Source organism: Aythya fuligula, chromosome 16 (assembly GCF_009819795.1).
Source record: "Aythya fuligula isolate bAytFul2 chromosome 16, bAytFul2.pri, whole genome shotgun sequence".
Classification (NCBI taxonomy): Eukaryota; Metazoa; Chordata; class Aves; order Anseriformes; family Anatidae; genus Aythya; species Aythya fuligula.
In genome coordinates, this window is record NC_045574.1 from 6,758,182 (window position 1) to 6,775,166 (window position 16,985).

At 51.3% G+C, this 16,985-nt stretch overlaps 1 protein-coding gene across 1 annotated transcript in view; it reads left to right on the top strand.

Annotated features, from left to right (window-relative positions):
* Positions 1 to 16,985, top strand: part of LOC116495730 (rho GTPase-activating protein 39-like) — a 50,090-nt gene that overhangs the window by 20,006 nt on the left and 13,099 nt on the right. Inside the window, exons 2-4 of the mRNA XM_032198407.1 lie at positions 1,155 to 1,550; positions 8,405 to 9,713; positions 14,227 to 14,773. Of these exons, the coding sequence (XP_032054298.1) occupies positions 1,155 to 1,550; positions 8,405 to 9,713; positions 14,227 to 14,773 (2,252 nt within the window). The remainder of the gene's footprint in view (positions 1 to 1,154; positions 1,551 to 8,404; positions 9,714 to 14,226; positions 14,774 to 16,985) is intronic.

The following is a 16,985-nucleotide window of genomic DNA, read 5'->3' on the forward strand; positions in this document are numbered from 1 at the left end:
GCTGGTCGGTGTCTCAGATCTTTGCTACTCCGGTTGCTGGCAAAACAGATCAAAACCGTCGTGCTCTTGAATGTTACAGTTTGATGGCTCAGCTTGAGGGGTGTTTTTTGTTCTGCCAAGTAAACACTGTGTAACGGCCTCCCTGCTCTCACCCCTCTGCCCGAGCGAGTGTTTCTGTGAGGCTGTGGTGTGTGGTGTCACACCATGCCTGCCTTCCTCTCCCAGCCTCACATGGGCAGCATGCTGTGCCCAGCGCCGGCCGCAGCTCTCCCCACCAGAAATGCTCAGAAGTGTGGGTCTGAGTCCCCTTTTAGTCCACCTCTGGTTGTGCCCATTTTCCAGTTGATCTCTGTCATCGTGTGAGGGTTTCTGGTGCTCTCAGAGGTCACCGTGCTGTCTGTACCCCCCTGAGCTCCTCTGGCTGTCCATCAGAGCCACTTTTCCAGTTCCTATCTGGACTTCCTTGCTGCTGTATCCTGGGAAGTCTCCTCCCAGCACTGCTAGGCTCTTCTGCTGCCATCGTTTTCCTCTTTTATGTCATTTTTATGGATGACGCCCCTTTGCAGTTCACGGTGTCCTCGATAAGAGCAGTGACTTACTGCTTTGTTCCTTCTGTGCCTCTAGGTTGGTGTTACGGTGGTTTAGAAATAACCAGCCTCATGCTGTGCTTCCCACCCCTGAGCCATGGCACGAGGGGCTGGTACACCTTAAATCAAATGGGAATCTAGTTCTGACTAGAGGATGGAGCGAGGGGGAGCTGCCAGTTCTGCCAGGGTGGGTTTTGTAGGGCCAGCCGAGTGTTTACAGGATGTGAATGGCATCAGAGTTAATATTGCTGACATTTTACTTCGCTGCCTGCTTGTCCACCCTTACACGTCTCTGTTGTACCCAATGGCATCACTGCTGGCGTGGATCAGGACCACACGGCCCAGCACCTCCATCACCACAACGCCAATGTGCTGCTCTGCCCTACAGAGGCAGGCACTGGGGAGGAGGAAGGGTTGCACGTAGGGGCGAGCACTACTTCTGCTGCTCGCCTCGCTACCCCACGGGGCTGTCCCTGCACTGCTTGTCCCAGCTTAGTGAGGGGGCAAGGCTCCCGGACACCCTCCGCACCCCTATCCTGCACTAACCCAGCTCTTATTCCCCCACAGCTCGGATTGGGTGGAGATCATCGAGCCCCGCTCCCAGGAGCGGATGTACGTCAACCTGGCCACCGGTGAATGCGGCTGGGAGCCCCCTCCCAACCTGAAGGTGCGCCAGTCGGACCAGAAGCAGTGGTGGGAGCTCTTCGATCACAACAACAACCGCTTCTACTACTACAATGCCATCACGCGGCAGACGGTGTGGCACCGGCCCCAGGGCTGCGACATCGTGCCCCTGGCACAGCTCCAGGCTATGAAGCGCTCTCAGCCCGACTGCCAGGGCCGGCAGCACCGGGGCAGCGGCGGCAGCGACAGCAGGAGCACCCCGGTCCCTGTAGCCCTGCTGCAGGAAATGGAGAGGGCCAAAGGGGACTGCGCCGCCGAGAAGAGGCTGGACACGGGCAGGTAGAGAGAGTTTTGGTTTATATTTACTGGGTGGCTTCTGTCCCTGGGCAGGCACCGACACACGGGGCTGGGAAAGCTGCACAAGGCCAGGTGGGTGCAGTGCTGGTAGGCCCGTGGTCACCGCCACGTGCTGTCCTCATCCTGCCCCAGGTAAAGCTGTCGCCTTTCACCACTACAGTACCACTTGAGCATCCTCATTTGTGTAGGACGCCATGCACACACAGATGAAAATGTGATTGCCACAGACTCCTTTGTGCTCAGTGGGAGGAGAGGGGATGGGCAGGGCTGCTCGCTGCTTCAATGAAAGCTCAGCTGGACACCGGTGGTGGGCACATGGCATGGTTTGCCAGGGTGGCCAAGCTGCCCTGCAAGGGCATGGGTGAGTCTGGCTGCTCTGGCTCTTTCCTTCCCTGCAGCTCAGCCAGGGCAGAGGAGGGCTGCAGGGGACAGAGCACAGCCACTTGCTTGCATCTACCCTGCAAGGAAAGAACAATAACGGGATGCTATTTTGTTTGGCTGAGAGATTTTCTTGCACTCAAACCAGTCTAACAATTGAACTGCTTTCGTATTGAAACTTTGCCAACTTGAGCTGCATAAAAGCATCCCCTCCCTGGTCCGTGCCCCTTGCTGCCTTTGGCTGCCCTCCCTGCCTCCTCCGTGCCCTGTCTGGGCATCATCCTGCCACAGGGAACAGGGTGCAAATGGCCGGGGAGGCTGTGCAGTGAGTGCTGCTGAGTCACGCTAAGGAGAAGTGATTCACCCCAGGGCTAGAGTAGTGCTAGGGCGAGTCTGGTGCTCCCGCCACCCCGACAGTTCTCCGATCCTGTGTACTTCCTGCAGCATTTGGAGAGGGTGAATACAGCAGGCTAGGTGTCTTTCACACCTTGCTTTTGGGATCAAGGTCACATCACTGTGTGCATGGTGCTGGTGGGGAGAGATGAAAAAACCTTGCAGGATGGCGATTCTGGAAAATGTCTGCTCTAGAGAGCTGTAAGCTGAGGTTTATCATCTGCCCACTGCCCTGTGGAAGGTTCCTGAATGTTCACTTAAAATCTGGTGATGTACCAGAAGAAGCCTGGAGCTTTGCTGGTGCCTGTGACACCTCCAGTGCCTCCTGCCCTGTGAGCAGCCCGTCTGAGTTTCAGACCTGGCCAGAGGGTGATCCCAGAGTGGTCAGGAGCAGATAGTACAGTGAGGGACGCCTTGGGCTGAACCATGGTAGCTCCCAACACCCAGTTCCCTTCAGTCGCACCCTGCGGTCATGGATGAGTGGGCTTAGCATTCCCGAAGGGTCCCCTGACCTCCCTGCCTGATCCCAGGCTGTATCAGCAACCTTGGGACATCTTCAGCCTGTGACAAAATGCTGAAGGGCAGACGCTGGGGAAGGCGTGTGTCACCTAAGCCACTTCTGGGACCTAACACACTGCTCGGTCTCATGTTGCTTTTCCAGATCTCCATACCAGTAAGCCAACAGCATTTGCTTACAGAAGATGTTTTCCTGCAAGGATGTCAAGTGCTGTTTCTTTGCACATCTATCACACATAGTCTCAGCCATTTGTGAGCAGTTGTTAGCATGTCTGGTTTTGGTGCAGAGAACACTTGCTCTACCCGAGTCTGACACTCTAGGAGAGATTTATTGCCTTTTTCTAGCTCATAAAATGGTGAGTGAGGAGCTGAGCCCAAAGCAAGGGTTCCCAGGTGGGATCTAAGACCCTTGCAAGGGTGTCTGGTCTAGTAACAGCAACAGCTTCTCAGCTCTTTTGTCTGCATTTTTCTCCAAAGACAAACTTAAGCATGTCCTTTCTTCCTCGGCAGGGTTACAGCTGTATAAACAGAAGGCAAATACGTTGAGTGCTGTCGGTAGCATTTGACATCTTTATAGGTACCTGCACTTGAGACTGTTTCATTTTTGTCTCTATCAGCAGCACGGACAATTTGTTTTTCTTCCCTTTATGCTTGTTGTCTCACAGTAGATGGAGAGGACAGAGGAGATCAGCGTGATCCCCAGGAGTGGCCTCCTGCTAGCACATGCTACAGGGAGCTGGGAAAAGGAATTTCGTCCTCTTTTTCAGCAATACTTTGCAGTTGATTTTTTTCTTATTCTTTTAGCAGCCTGTTGTGTCCCACCCTTCCTCTCTTGTGCATCAGCACTGCTAGATTTGGGTGCTGCTCTTGACATCCTCAAGCACGCTGCACTCGTGCCCTCCTACGTGCTGATCACGTCCTCTCCTTCACCGCCCCACTGCTTGCTGCTGCTTTTTCTGCTCTCTCGATCACACAAGCTCAGAGCAGCCTCTCTGGAGACCAGCCCTTTGCTGCACAGGCAGCACTGGGAGGCTGACCTCCCTGTGGAAATGGCAGCTGCTTTCACTTGCTGCTGTTGGTGTGGGAAAATGGCTCCTCATGTCTGGAAACGGGTGCTGCTGGAGATGCTGCTGCTCCTGGGAAACTGAATTTGTTGGGAGATCCTGGAGAGAGTCAGTGTGAGCCCAGGAACCTCATCCCGGAGCAACAGGAGGGCAGTTGGGTTGGTGTCTCGGCTCCCAATCCACCTTTGTTAGCTGTCTCTGTTATTTGAGCTCCGGAAATGCTGGATGTGTTCCTTGGGGAACATGAGACTGATGAGGGGCTGAGGACAGTGTCCTGGAAGTATCCTGTGAGCCCCCTGCCATCTGCTGGAGCTCAGGGGACCTTGGGTGAGAGGGCTGGGGCTGGGGACAGGGTGATGGGGCCAGCCGAGGATGGCCTTGCCCCCGTGCTGCTCTGCAGTGATCGTGCACTTCGCAGCTCAGGGCTGCAGGCGGGCTCTGCCTTTCCCAGCCTTGCTGTGCCAGCTCTCTTCTCCTCCCATGGTTCTCCCAGCACCACTTTCTTTGGACGGGGTTTCCAGGGTTCCCCCTTGCAATAATGCAGCATCTCAAAGTCCTTGGGGTGGAAAAGCACTGTCCCTAGGAATGTCCCGTTCCCCCAGGACAGGACAGGCCCAGGTCCCTGCTGCGTGGGCTGCAGGTGGGGTTGTGCTGCTGTCCCCTCATAGCACACCCTTGCCACAGCTCAGCGTTGTGGGCTGGGACAGAGAAGGGGATTTTGTAGGCAGTGGGGAAAGGCACGGCTTGGTCTTACCATGCCAGCAGGGTGTGCTGGAAGGAGCGTCAGAGGGGACATGAGACACAGAGGTGAACGGAGCCTGTGAAGGTACCTCAGCCTCTTCTCGACTCTCCTCTACCTCGTCCGGGGCTTACAGCTCCTGTAAATAATGCCACAGGAAGGGTCCTGGTGTAATGCCAATATTAAGTTCTTCATAACTGGACAAGAAACACTAATACAGGCTTGTTTCTTTCCACATCTATGCCGCTGGCTGTGGGGCAGGACCCACGTGCAGGGCTTCACACATGCCCACAGAGCTCTTCTTGAGTCCTGCAGACCCAAATTTGGGTGGCTCGCCTCTGCAGCCCGTGGTGGTCTCCACTCCCATGTCCAGCGTGGACACCCCAGGTGGCAGTGGCCATGCCACTGAAATACAAACAACCCTGAAAAACAAACAGCCCTGTTTATTTGCCTCGAGGAAAGCACCAGGAAAATGACTGCTGGAAAAGGCAGAGCTGAGGTGTGGGGGCCTTTTCTGCAGGCTGCTGGGAGGGAAGAGGAAACAATGGGGAGTGCAGAAGCAGTAACTGGAGCCTGGTGAGAGCTGCTGGAGTTGGGTGCGGGCTGGGAAAGCCAGTGCTGGGCTGTAGTGTTTATATTGGAGCTACTTGAAAGCATTCCTCGAAAGAAGCCTCTCAGGGGACTCAGCTGGGTCTCTTCTGCTGGTGGCTTAAGAGCACAGCAGAGAGGCTGTGCTAGAACGTCTCTCCACTGCTAGCTCCACTTTCTGTCAGGGTTTTTACTGCTCAGAAGGAGGCTGAGCCTTTCTCCATGCTGGGAAGTCAAGAAGTCTCAGTTCCCTCTGCTTGATCTTTTCCCCATCCAGGGATGGGATTGAGGAAAGCAGGATGCAGAACCAAGAGCTTGTTCATGATTGTGGAAATGGCCTTTTTAGAAATGCCTTGTTCTTTCCACGGTGGTACCTCTTAACTGCTGACATCCAGCTGGCAGAGAGGCTGGAGATGGCATGCTGTGCTTGAGATCAGGCCGGCACCCTCGGATACAGTACGTGTTTAGGGACTGCACTTCTCCATCAGTGGTAGTAGGGTGATCCTGAAGATCTCTTCCAACTTTTATGATTCTGTGATTCCATCACCTTACAAAGCTGCTGGGCATGGTGGCCATGGCCTGGCTGGAGCAGCACGGCTCTGCTGTTCCCGCAGGGACACCCTGGGGGTGCTGCTGGGGAGCAAGGGGAAATGCTCGTGGATCTGATCCGGTTCTAACACCCAAATGGTGGCTGCAGCCAGCTGGGGAGCAGCAGCAGTGCAGTGGCTTTGCTCACCTCCTGCCTCTGAGGCTGGGCAGCGTCCCAGCCCTCCCTGCCCGGCCACACTGCTCAGCTGTAACACAAAAGGGCCTGGTAAGTCATCCCTTTTTAGCTGACGGGAGTGGAAGGGGCAGATTAATGCTGGGCTATGCCAGCTCCGGAGGTTTCATAGGTGTCAACACCCAAAGAAATGACAGAGAAAGCAGCTGTGCAGGGGGTTCTTCTCCAGGCCGTTGTGTCCAGGTGTAGCTCTCTGAGGCAAACCATCTCCTTTTGTTTTGAATGTGAGAAATAGCTTAACAGCAGACAAAGCAATCACAGAATTTTGTGAAGTTGAGTTTTATGTGCAAATTCCTCTCTGAAGGGAGGACCAGACGAGGGGTGGAATGGCTGCTCTCAGGCCCTGGGAAGGACACAGGGCAGCAGGGAGCTGTCATCTGGGTCAGGTCTCACGCAGGGAGCTCTTCCTCCCAAGGGAGCGCAGCACCTGCGTTTTTCCCAGTCAGATCCCTCATTGCTATTCCAGGGGCATACAGGGCCAAGTCAAGGGCTTCGCTCTTCTTCACGCATCTTGCAGAAAAATGTGACAGAGCAGGGTCCTTCAGATGGCATCGCAGCCCTGCAGCACCCAAGGAGACCATCTGTGGTGGTCAGGGCTCCTTGCCACAGTCCTGGGGAGAGCGAGAGGGACCCTGCGGAGGAGTGGTGCTGGTCCAGACATGAATGCTGCTTTGGGCTGGCAGAGAGCAGACAGCTGAGTCACATCGGTCACTTACCAACCTACTGGTGAACATCTCAGCCGTACAGGTTTGCTCTGTGCCTCTGGTGTTGAGCTCCATGGCAGCCCTCCAGCCAAGCAACAGATCTGCTGTGCTTGTCCTTAACGTGGCTCCTTGCCAGGCTCACCTCCTTGCCAGCTGCTGGTACAGCCAAGCAGAGGGGTGGGTGTCAGAAAGGCTCATTTAAAAGCATACCAAATGTTGCTGCTCTGGTTCTTCAGGTTGGTTCAGGAGCTCTTCTAGGAACAGCCGGGTTTTCAGCAGTGCCCCTGCTTGGCCATGTGCAGGATGAAAGTGCTCAGGCCAGGTCTGGTGCATGCAGCCCCCAGGCAGGGACCCATGAAAGCCACCCCAGAGAATGGTGACCCCCTCCTACTGTTACCCTGCCTGGTCCCTGCATGTCTCTGAGAAACTGTGCTGAGTGATGGCCGGGACTCAGCAGAGGAAGGTCTCTGGAGAGCAGGTGCAGAGCAACAGAGGGTTGGGATGTCATGATAAATCCCACAGGGCTCGAGGAGGATGGTGCAGGCAGGCACTGGCATCTCCAGGCGGCCAAGAGGCAGCCCTGGACATGCAGGGGTGGTGGGTCTCACACCTTCACGGAGGCCACAGGGATGGGAGCAAGTGGCAAGGCTCAAATAGGGAAAAATGGCTTTGAAGGTGCCATGGGAGCACCTCCTGTTCCAGCCAGGGACGCACAGTGCACCCTTGCGTCTTACCTGGTGATGCCTGATAGTGGATGCATGGAGAGAGTGCAAGGAAACAGGCCAAATTCAAGGGGACTTTTCCTGGGGACAGTGGTGACTTTTAAGACCTGAAATCTCAGGCTGGTTCAACAGCCTTTTCTTTCCCTTTTCCTCGGAGCCCACAAATGACTGACTGTAGATACTGCCGGGGGGGGGGGGGGGGGGGTCATTATTACGCTGCAGAACGCGCCTGTGGGGCTGGGAGGTTGCAGTGAGCATGCTGGGTTGTGGCGGATGCTGAGCACTGTCACCAGGCAGGGAATACCCCTAGCAGAAGAGGATTTCAAAGCCGTGAGAGCTGAGTGGAGCCAGGAAGTTTGGCCAAGGGAACCAGATTGGAGGGCATCTGTACCAGACTGAAAGCATGCTCTGTACAGATTTACCACACCCCAGGAGCTGAGGACATACACCCCTTTGCACCTCCTGGATACCTCATAGGTTTTGCTGTAACATAGATTTAGAAAATCTCTGCTCTGCTGTTGTAATTTGGCAGTCCAAAGACAGACACTTGGGATTATTTTTCAGCTCACTGCTTGAGTAGTTCAGAACAACTTGCTGGTCTTCAGCTGGTCGTGCTGTCTGATGAGACTTGGGAAGAGGAGGTTGTCTCCTGTCTTGGTGCTCCTGATATCGGACAGCTTGTAGTAGGACAAGTATGAACTTGTTCCATGTCGTTGTGCTGCTGTTCGTAACTCAGAGTTCTCATGTGCATAGCAACAATCTGTTTCAGGAAGGGGGATCTCCAGGAAAAAAACAATGAGGAGCTGATATAACTGCGTAGGGAATCTCCAGGCGCTTTGAGACTAACAGTCCGGTATTTGGGCAGACATAGGGGATTAAGTTAACATAGACATAGGGATAAGTTAACATAATTCTTAAATAACTCTATATTTGTGTCTTTTTTTCCTTTAGGGACACTCCTACCCACTGGCAGCCTGTGCCAGGAACGAAAGCAGCCATGTTGGTCAAAGTGAACAGTTTAAAGCAGGTACAGGGCTCTTCAAGCAGTTCCCTTCAGCTGCAGAGTGCTCCAGAGGCCAACAGCCAAAAATCTCTTCCAAAAGCAGCCATATATGCTCAGCCTCAGTCTATGTCCCAGAGCCCTGGAGCCGCCAAGCAAATGCCTGCAGGAGAAGCAAAGCAGTCTATGCAGATCAAAAAGACAGAGAATGGTGGGTTTTGCCTTGTGCTGATGAATGGTCCAACTTCTCCAACACCTCCAAGGAGCCAGGCAGGAACTCCCCAGCCTGCATCCCCCAAGTATGCCTCCCCTGCACCTATATACGATGAGCCATCTTTAGAGTCGCCCATTTACGATGAGCCACCAGTAGATATGGACACTGAAAGCATGAGTATGAGTGGGATGTCTCCACCAAGGTCACCGAGCAATAGCTTAAAGAAGCAGCTGCAACCAACCAAACTGTTACAGCATCCAAGTATACAACAGCAGCAGGGTGCAAAGAAGCATGCCAGAAATCCTTCTTCCACTGAATACAGTCCGGCTGGCAAAGAATACATAAAACACATGGTCAACATTGATCAGTCTTCCAAACTCTCCCACTCTGCTGCTGCAACTGCTGATGCTTCTACTAAACTGCCCGGTCAGCTTGCTTCAAAGGACAGCTTCAAGCAGTCTTGGAGGATCTTGGAAGCCAATGTCCTCAAGAGCATAGAAGCCCACCACAGTCGACAGAGCAGCCTGCAAACTCAAGAGTACCAAACTGGTATAAGCCACCAGGACTCTGGTTACTCAACTGGCCCTTCTCCAAGTTTGAGAAAAAGGAAAGGAAGGAGGCATGGGACAGGTCAGGGAAGACCTGGCTCTGTGGGCAGCAGCAGTGAGCTCACGGCTTTGAATGATAAGCTGATTGCTGAGATGCGTGCTGTGGTGGGCAGGTCAGCAGCTTGCCGGGGAAGCAAAGCCAGCCTTGATGCTCAAAGTCTGGAGAGTGGCATCCCAGCAGAGAGCAGCAAAGTCAGATTCCAGTCAGACCACTTGAAAAAATGCATCAACCGGAGCTCAAGGGATGACGTCTCGGCTAGTAATAGGTCTCTGTACAGACCGGGCATGGAGAGCAGGGGCAGCTTTCCCAATGATGTGGCTGCTCCACAGGACACAGTGAGGCAGAAGAGGACTTTTGAGAAAATAGATTCTTTAGAAAAGAATGTGACCAGCCAGACAAGTTTGTCTTCATCAGGTGCTATGCGTCGTTCTTCCCAGGTACCTCCCAACCTGCATCGGGTTAATTCATATGTCTGTGCTGGACTGTGTGATGCTGAGCCTGGTCCTCTCATGGGTGGATTTAGCAGATGTGCTGTGCACAGAACGGTGTGCCTGCAGAACAGCAATGGCTTACAGAACTTCAGAGCTCCATAGGTGGAGACCCCAGTGGTGTGAGAGGAGCGTGCGGATGGGGGAGGGCATTGTATGCCTGTCCAGCAAGCCCTCAGCACTGCTGTGTTATTTGTGTCGTGGCAAGTTATTTGTCTTGTGCTTAAGCTCTGTCCAAACAGAGCAAAACACCCTTTCTCTGAGAGTGTAAAGACAGATGCCAGGACATAAGCACTCAGAAGGATGTAGATGGGTCAGGTCAGGTGTCCAACATGCTCAGGGTGATCAGAAAAAAATGAGGGGAAAAAACACAGTGAGGTGGCAGCTCTGCTTCTCCTGTCATGTCCTGCCAGCATGCCACAGCACAGAGCCAACAGCTTGCATCTGAAACTTTGTTGGTTTAGTAATCCCTGATGAGCTTTTCTGCCATGGCTTGATGGCTTGGGCTGGCCGCCTTTTGGAGCCTCCTCACTTTGAGTCCCCACAGCACCTCATGGCAGAGAGTTCAGTGGTAGAATTATACCTGCTGTTAAAAGGCATTCATTTGGTCATTGTAAATCTGCTGTCTGGTTGGTCATTTTAGTGGTGCTTGTTTATCCTTTGGTAGCCCTCCCATGTCCTCTTTGAGCTGCGATGGTCAGAACCAGTGGTGAACGGGATACAGGCGTCAGGATTTGTATGGTAACATGGCAGCATCTTCTCTTGTTCGCTGCCTTATATTCTGTTCTCCCTTCTGATCCCCACTGAGCATTGAATTGAAATATTCAGAAAGCTGTTGATCATGTCCCCAGCAGATTCTTGGTGAAAATACCTATTTTAGAGCCCATAAGCATGACTGCACAATGAATCCATTTTTTCCCTACCTTACTCTTCCTTCTACCTTACTTTTCTCTACTAAATCCTGCACTTCTTCAGGATTTAGTTTGCCATCTTTTCTCCTGCTTGGACTTGGAGGAACTTCATGCTGTATGGTTTTAGTTCAGATTTAGCTTATAATAAATAATATTAATACCCCGTGCAGGTTTTGTCTTTTTCTCTTTGCTTACTTTTCCAGTTATTTCACCACTACTGCACAGCCCAGGTCTCTGCATCTCTTCTGTAGGATGCAGCTGATAACAGCCCTCCAGCATGGGAAGTGACTAGTTATTTTTAACCCTTTGTTCTCTCTTTTCTCCTATTTATCAGTCCCTGACCTTTCACAAAGAAACTTAGCAAAGCTCCCTGACCATTCTGGATTGCTCCAGTAAATGAGTGAGGTGTAACTGTTCTCTAAGAGCCAGGCAGACACGTCCCTGCTGTATCAGATTTCAGTGTGCGTTCTCTTTATTATCATTTCTGACCGGTAGTGCCTGGGTTTCACCTGAAAACCTTTTTAAAACTGAAGTCACTTTTCCTCCGTTTTCCATTTTTCAGGCACAGGGTAGTTTGAGCTTACACATGACTCATGTTGCAGATAGTTCAGCGGTTTTATTTCATAACCTCTTTAGACTTGCTGGAAGGCTGCTATCCCGTCTTCAGGATGTGTTACACCTCATCACAGTGACAGGGCAAAGCTGACTCTTGATGATGCACAGGAGATGGGTTGGGCATAGACTGTAAATAACCTTGAAAATGAAGAATACTTCGTATGTGGGTAGGACAAAGAAGGAGAATAAAGTGGAAGATGTGAGGAGATGGATGATGCGGTAAAGATGAGTCCCTAAACAATCTGTATTCAGAAATGATCTGAGATACAATTGCTGCCTACTATGAAAATGGCAGCGCAGAGATTGATTCACTAGCAATATCCTACACTGGACCTGTGTGGTGGGGATGAGAATTGGGAGAAGAGGAAATTAATTATCTCAGGAAGGTGGGCAGAAGTTTTAGGACAGGCTGAGCAGAGATGAATGTGTATTGTCAGCACAACTGTAATAGCTGAGTAGTTGAGTGAGCTGATTTTAGAGATAAACTCTAGAGAGTGAAGAGGAGAGAAGCAAGAGCCTGCTTGAACCTCTGGAGAGCATGAGGAGGTGGATCCTCAGAAACGACACGCTGAAGGAGTAAATAGAGTGGTAGGAGGAAAAGCAGCCCTGGGCATAAAAGGTGGACTGAGGATGCAGATGGCAGGGAGAACTGCAGGCAGTGACTTTTAGACAGCACAGAGATGGTGTGGAGATGGAGGGGTAACTCAAGGGATGAAAAAGAAGCAGAATGAAGCAGAAAACCAAAAATGATTGTGCCAGAGGCTGGCAGTAAGAGATGGAGTGTGATGTGTGCTGATACTGTCATCCACATGTAGGTACATGTTGGGTGTAAGATAGGGAAGGGTTGGACCACACAAGCCTCTGTCATGAGTTCAGCAGTTCCTCCTTACTAAAAAGGAGATTACTGACTTGCTCTGGATGTTTAAGAAGTAGCGTGTCTTTTGGGGTTGATTGTGGGCCAGGTCTGGAATCCAGAGTGGCATGCAAGTTAAAGGTAATCTGCAATGACAGGAAAACATACGTTCTGTTTCGTTTTGGTTTTGCCATGAAAAAAAGCTTACAGGATTTTTGTTTTCCTTTAAAAACCAAAAATGTCAATGTTATCTTGTTTGGCTTTTTCCTTCTTGCTGAGATCTCCTTGGAGAACACAGAGTGAAATGTGGGCTGTTCAGCACTTAGTTGCTGTATGTGGGATTTTCAAGTCTAACAAAAAAGTCTGTTTCTTATAACAACTTGTTGGGTGCTGGAGTTCAGTACATGTCCCAGGCTGCCACTTCCATCCAAAATAGAGAATTTGAGACAAGCAAAATGAGTGTCTTTTCCTCACAAGTAGTTATTACCCATAATTTTCTTGGGATCAGTGATGCCAAAGCTCTAATTATCTAGTTATCCTTAGAGATGGCTGGGGAAGAAGAATGGACAAGTGCTGCATGTAAAAACTGCCCACGGAGTCTGGGAGGAAGGAAGGCCTTTGTCTCTGCTGCTGGTGTCTGTACCCTTGTGATCAGAGGGCTTGTACCTGGAGCAGATAAGTTGGGTTGGTAGAGAGCATGTGTGGAGATCAACTGTCTGTGCTCCTCTGAAGAAGAGAAAAACTAAAACAGTACTTTTGAACAATTCTAATTTAATTTGGAGAAGTAGGGATCCATTGCAGAGGTGTCCCTGAGTCCTGTGCAGTGGCACTTGCAGGAGCGCCAGGTCTGTATCCGCAGCCTGGATCTTCTCCGAGGATGCTGCAGGGCTGGGCGTGTTCATCAGGAGGTCGTGCTGCTTCTGTAGGTTACAGTAAGAGCCAGCCCCAGTGGTGGGAGAAGCTGGCTCATGCAGGTATCCCAACTCTCTCACTTCACAAACTCAAACACACCTGAAATTGTGTGATTGGAGCTTGTAATTGAGCACGGTGTAGATGGCAGCCCCTGGGCACCCATCTAACTGTTGCTGTAGGTGTAGTTGTGTACACCTGGTCCTTGCCCAGTGTCCTGGGACACCCAGACCCATGAATCCCCATCAAGCCTTCAGATCTCAGTGGTAACCTCAGCAGTTGCTTTTACAGAGCTTGATGCAGCAGTGGATGTGAGGGTGTTCGTCCCGGGGTTGTGACTGTATCAGACTTGTTGCCTGCCCCCAGAATTACCATTCTTTCCTCCCAAAATACCTCCTTGGTTTGTAGGATTATCCTACCTGGGCATCAGTCTTGCCATCAAAGTAGCTGTGCTCGTGCTCTGCAGTGCATTTGTTAGCTTTTCCTACCCAGTTTGTGTGCCTGGCCAGTATTTCCATTAGGAAAGTCCTGGTGGACCTGACATGCATGTTCTGAATGCCTGGATACAGAGGCTTTGCAGGCGCAGGCTGCCAAAGCTCAGAAGCTCCTGACGGCAGTTCGAAACAATGATTTTGTTTTGTCTTTTCTTACTAGAATTGGGAAAAATATTAAAGGCAGGAAGCAGCTATGGGATTGTAGCAGCTACAGAGGGTGGAGGCAAGAAGGTAGGAGTGCCTGGCTGCCTAGTCTGCCACCTTCTGGTGTTCCCCACCCTCCTACTGGGCTCCCCTGGCTCCAGGAAAACCGGGAGGTGAAGAGCAGGGAGACACTTGGAGCCTTGGTGTGGCCACAATGCTGCATGGCTCCTTTAGGAGTCAGCCCAGCTCCTGCCTGGGCTGTCTCCAGGTGCCCTGGAACAACTTTTATAATCAGCCCCGTTATCCCACATCCCAGAGATTCCCCTGAGGACAGTGTCAAGTGTGTGACTGTGCCAGCCAGGCTCTTGCAGTACTACAGTTGTCAGTAACATACTCTGCAAAACCCCTTGTTTTGTACAGATTCACTGTTTTACAGTTGCTGGTAGCCTCATGTCTCACTGTTGTTAATTTTCTTGTCAGGATAAGGAGTCAACTAAGCTGCTTTTTTTTTTTAACACATCTGTTCTCCTTTGCAGCCTGGGACAATAGAGGTGGACCCCAAGCAGGAGAACAGTGGCCAGCCCGGTGGCTGCACAGGATATCATTTCCCTTACAATACTCTACGGAAGCCCATCTCCCAGAGCAGCATGGCAGACTGGGCTTCTAAAAACCTGAACATGCACACTCAGGGCATCTTCCGCCGCAGGATCTCCATCTCCAACATGCTGTCATGGAACGGCAGCTCTATCAAAAAACCAATGCTCATCACTAGCAACCGTGCCATCAAAAAAGAGGCATGTGAGATGTTCAAACTGGTGCAGAGCTACATGGGAGATCGCCAGACACGCATGGACCGCAATCACGTGGCATTGGTCACGGTCACCAAGTGCTGGAGCATGCAAGGTTTACGGGACGAGCTCTACATACAACTGATCCGTCAGACAACAGATAATACATGCTACCGAAGCCTGGCATGGGGCTGGGAACTGATGGCCATCAGTCTGGCCTTTTTCTCCCCATCACCCAAATTCCAGTCTTACCTGGAAGGTTATATCTATCGCCACCTTGACAGCGATGAAAACAGTAAGTGCTTCATGCATAACATTCTGTCCCCAGCAGCACTCTGGTGGGTTTTGACATTTATTCAGAGGCTTATTTAAATAATAAACAACAAACAGGGAGTCACCAGCCAGTGCTGTGGTTTCCATCCCTGAGAGTACCATGCACTGCATGAGTCCATCCTTCCTCAGCAGGATGAAGCAGCCACCAGCTCATCTTCCCCCTACAATTCCCACTTGTGCCTGGCAAAAAAAAAATGCCAGCCCTAGACTGTGCTCATCTTAAAGAGCATCATGGCAATATCAGTGCTGAAAAGAGCCACTTCAGCCCCTGCCATGGACAGACTTAACTTGGGTTTCTGAAGATGTGATTGATGTCTTCGAAGTTCTTTGAAGAAGGGGGAAAAACAAAATAAATTATGTTAGTACAGACCTTTTTAGGGAGCCATTGTTAATGCTATAAATGGGCCTTAGCATGGCAAGTAGTCAGGGACCCTGAAGAATAATGGCTTGGTTATGAATAGATGCCTTTTAGAAATCTCGGGTACCAGCCCAGCATTACCTGGAAAGGCAGGTGTTCCTACCTAACCCATATATCTGGTTATTGCTCCAGTTTTAAATTGTTGTACTATCCTGTTTGGAAAAAAAAAAAAAAAAAAAAAAAGAGAGAAAAGCCAAGTTCCAACCTGGAGGGTGTTTATTGGCTGATTTGTGACTATTTTAGCAGTGCTTGTTGTGGCTCGTCCAGTCTCAATCAAGAAACCAGAATGCCTATGTCCCCCTGAGGCTTCAAACACAAGTTGAAGTCTCCCACAAATCCTCGGAGCAGGTGCAGACATTATCACAGAATCATTTAGGTTGGAAGAGACCTCCAAGATCACTTGGTCCAACCTCTGACCTAACACTAACCAGTCCTCCACTAAACCATATCACTGAGCTCTACATCTAAACGTCTTTTAAAGACCTCCAGGGATGGTGACTCCACCACTTCCCTGGGCAGCCCGTTCCAATGCCTCACAACCCTTTTGGTAAAGAAGTTCTTCCTAATATCCAACCTAAACCTACCCTGGTGTAACTTTAGCCCATTCCCCCTCGTCCTGTCACCAGGCCCGTGGGAGAACAGACCAACCCCCACCTCGCTACAGCCTCCTTTAAGGTACCTGTAGAGAGCAATAAGGTCACCCCTGAGCCTCCTTTTCTCCAGGCTGAACAATCCCAGCTCCCTCAGCCGCTCCTCGTAGGACTTGTTCTCCAGACCCCTCACCAACTTTGTTGCCCTTCTCTGGACTCGCTCGAGCACCTCGATGTCCTTCTTGTAGCGAGGGGCCCAAAACTGAACACAGTACTCGAGGTGCGGCCTCACCAGAACCGAGTGCAGGGGGATGATCACTTCCCTAGCCCTACTGGCCACACTGCTTCTTACGCAAGCCAGGATGCCGTTGGCCTTCTTGGCCACCTGAGCACACTGCTGGCTCATATTCAGCAGAGTCTCAACCATCACTCCCAGGTCCTTCTCTGCCTGGCAGCTTTCCAACCACTCATCACCCAGCCTCTAGCGCTGCTTGGGGTTGTTGTGCCCCAGGTGCAGGACCCAGCACTTGGCCTTGTTGAACTTCATGCAGTTGGCCTCAGCCCATCAGTCCAGCATACCCAGATCCTCTGGCAGAGCCTTCCTACTCTCAAGCAGATCAGTGCAGGCACCTAACTTGGTGTCATCTCTGAACTTACTGAGGGTGCACTTGATCCCCTCATCCAGATCGTTGATAAAGATATTGAAGAGAACATGCGCATCTGGGTCCTGGGGGCAGCAGTGGTGCAATGCAAACCCTTGCCTTCTGGTCTCACTGGATGTGCAGTATTGGTTAGGGTTTTCATGAGGATTCTCCCCCAGATCCTTTTCCTCCAGCTACGCTTGTCCCAGGATTGTAATGTCACCCTGCTGGCACCAGGATCCAGGCAGCAAGGAGGAGTAATCTGAACTATTTGAGTGGGTTATACCTTCTGGTATTTGGGCAGTAAGTTTATTTAGGCCTAAGTTTGCTGCCTGAAGCCGCTCCTTAACTATTCAGCTATTCAGAGAAGTTGAATGATGTCCTGGGCCCCTCACACGTTGTGTTTGGAGCCAGCTGTGGTACAGGACCCCAAGCAGACCTCCCCTTGCTGAAGCTAGGCTGGCTGGTTTCATTCCTGTCTGTGCGCAGTGCTGGGCTTCGGTGGTTTAACGTTCTACGTTATTA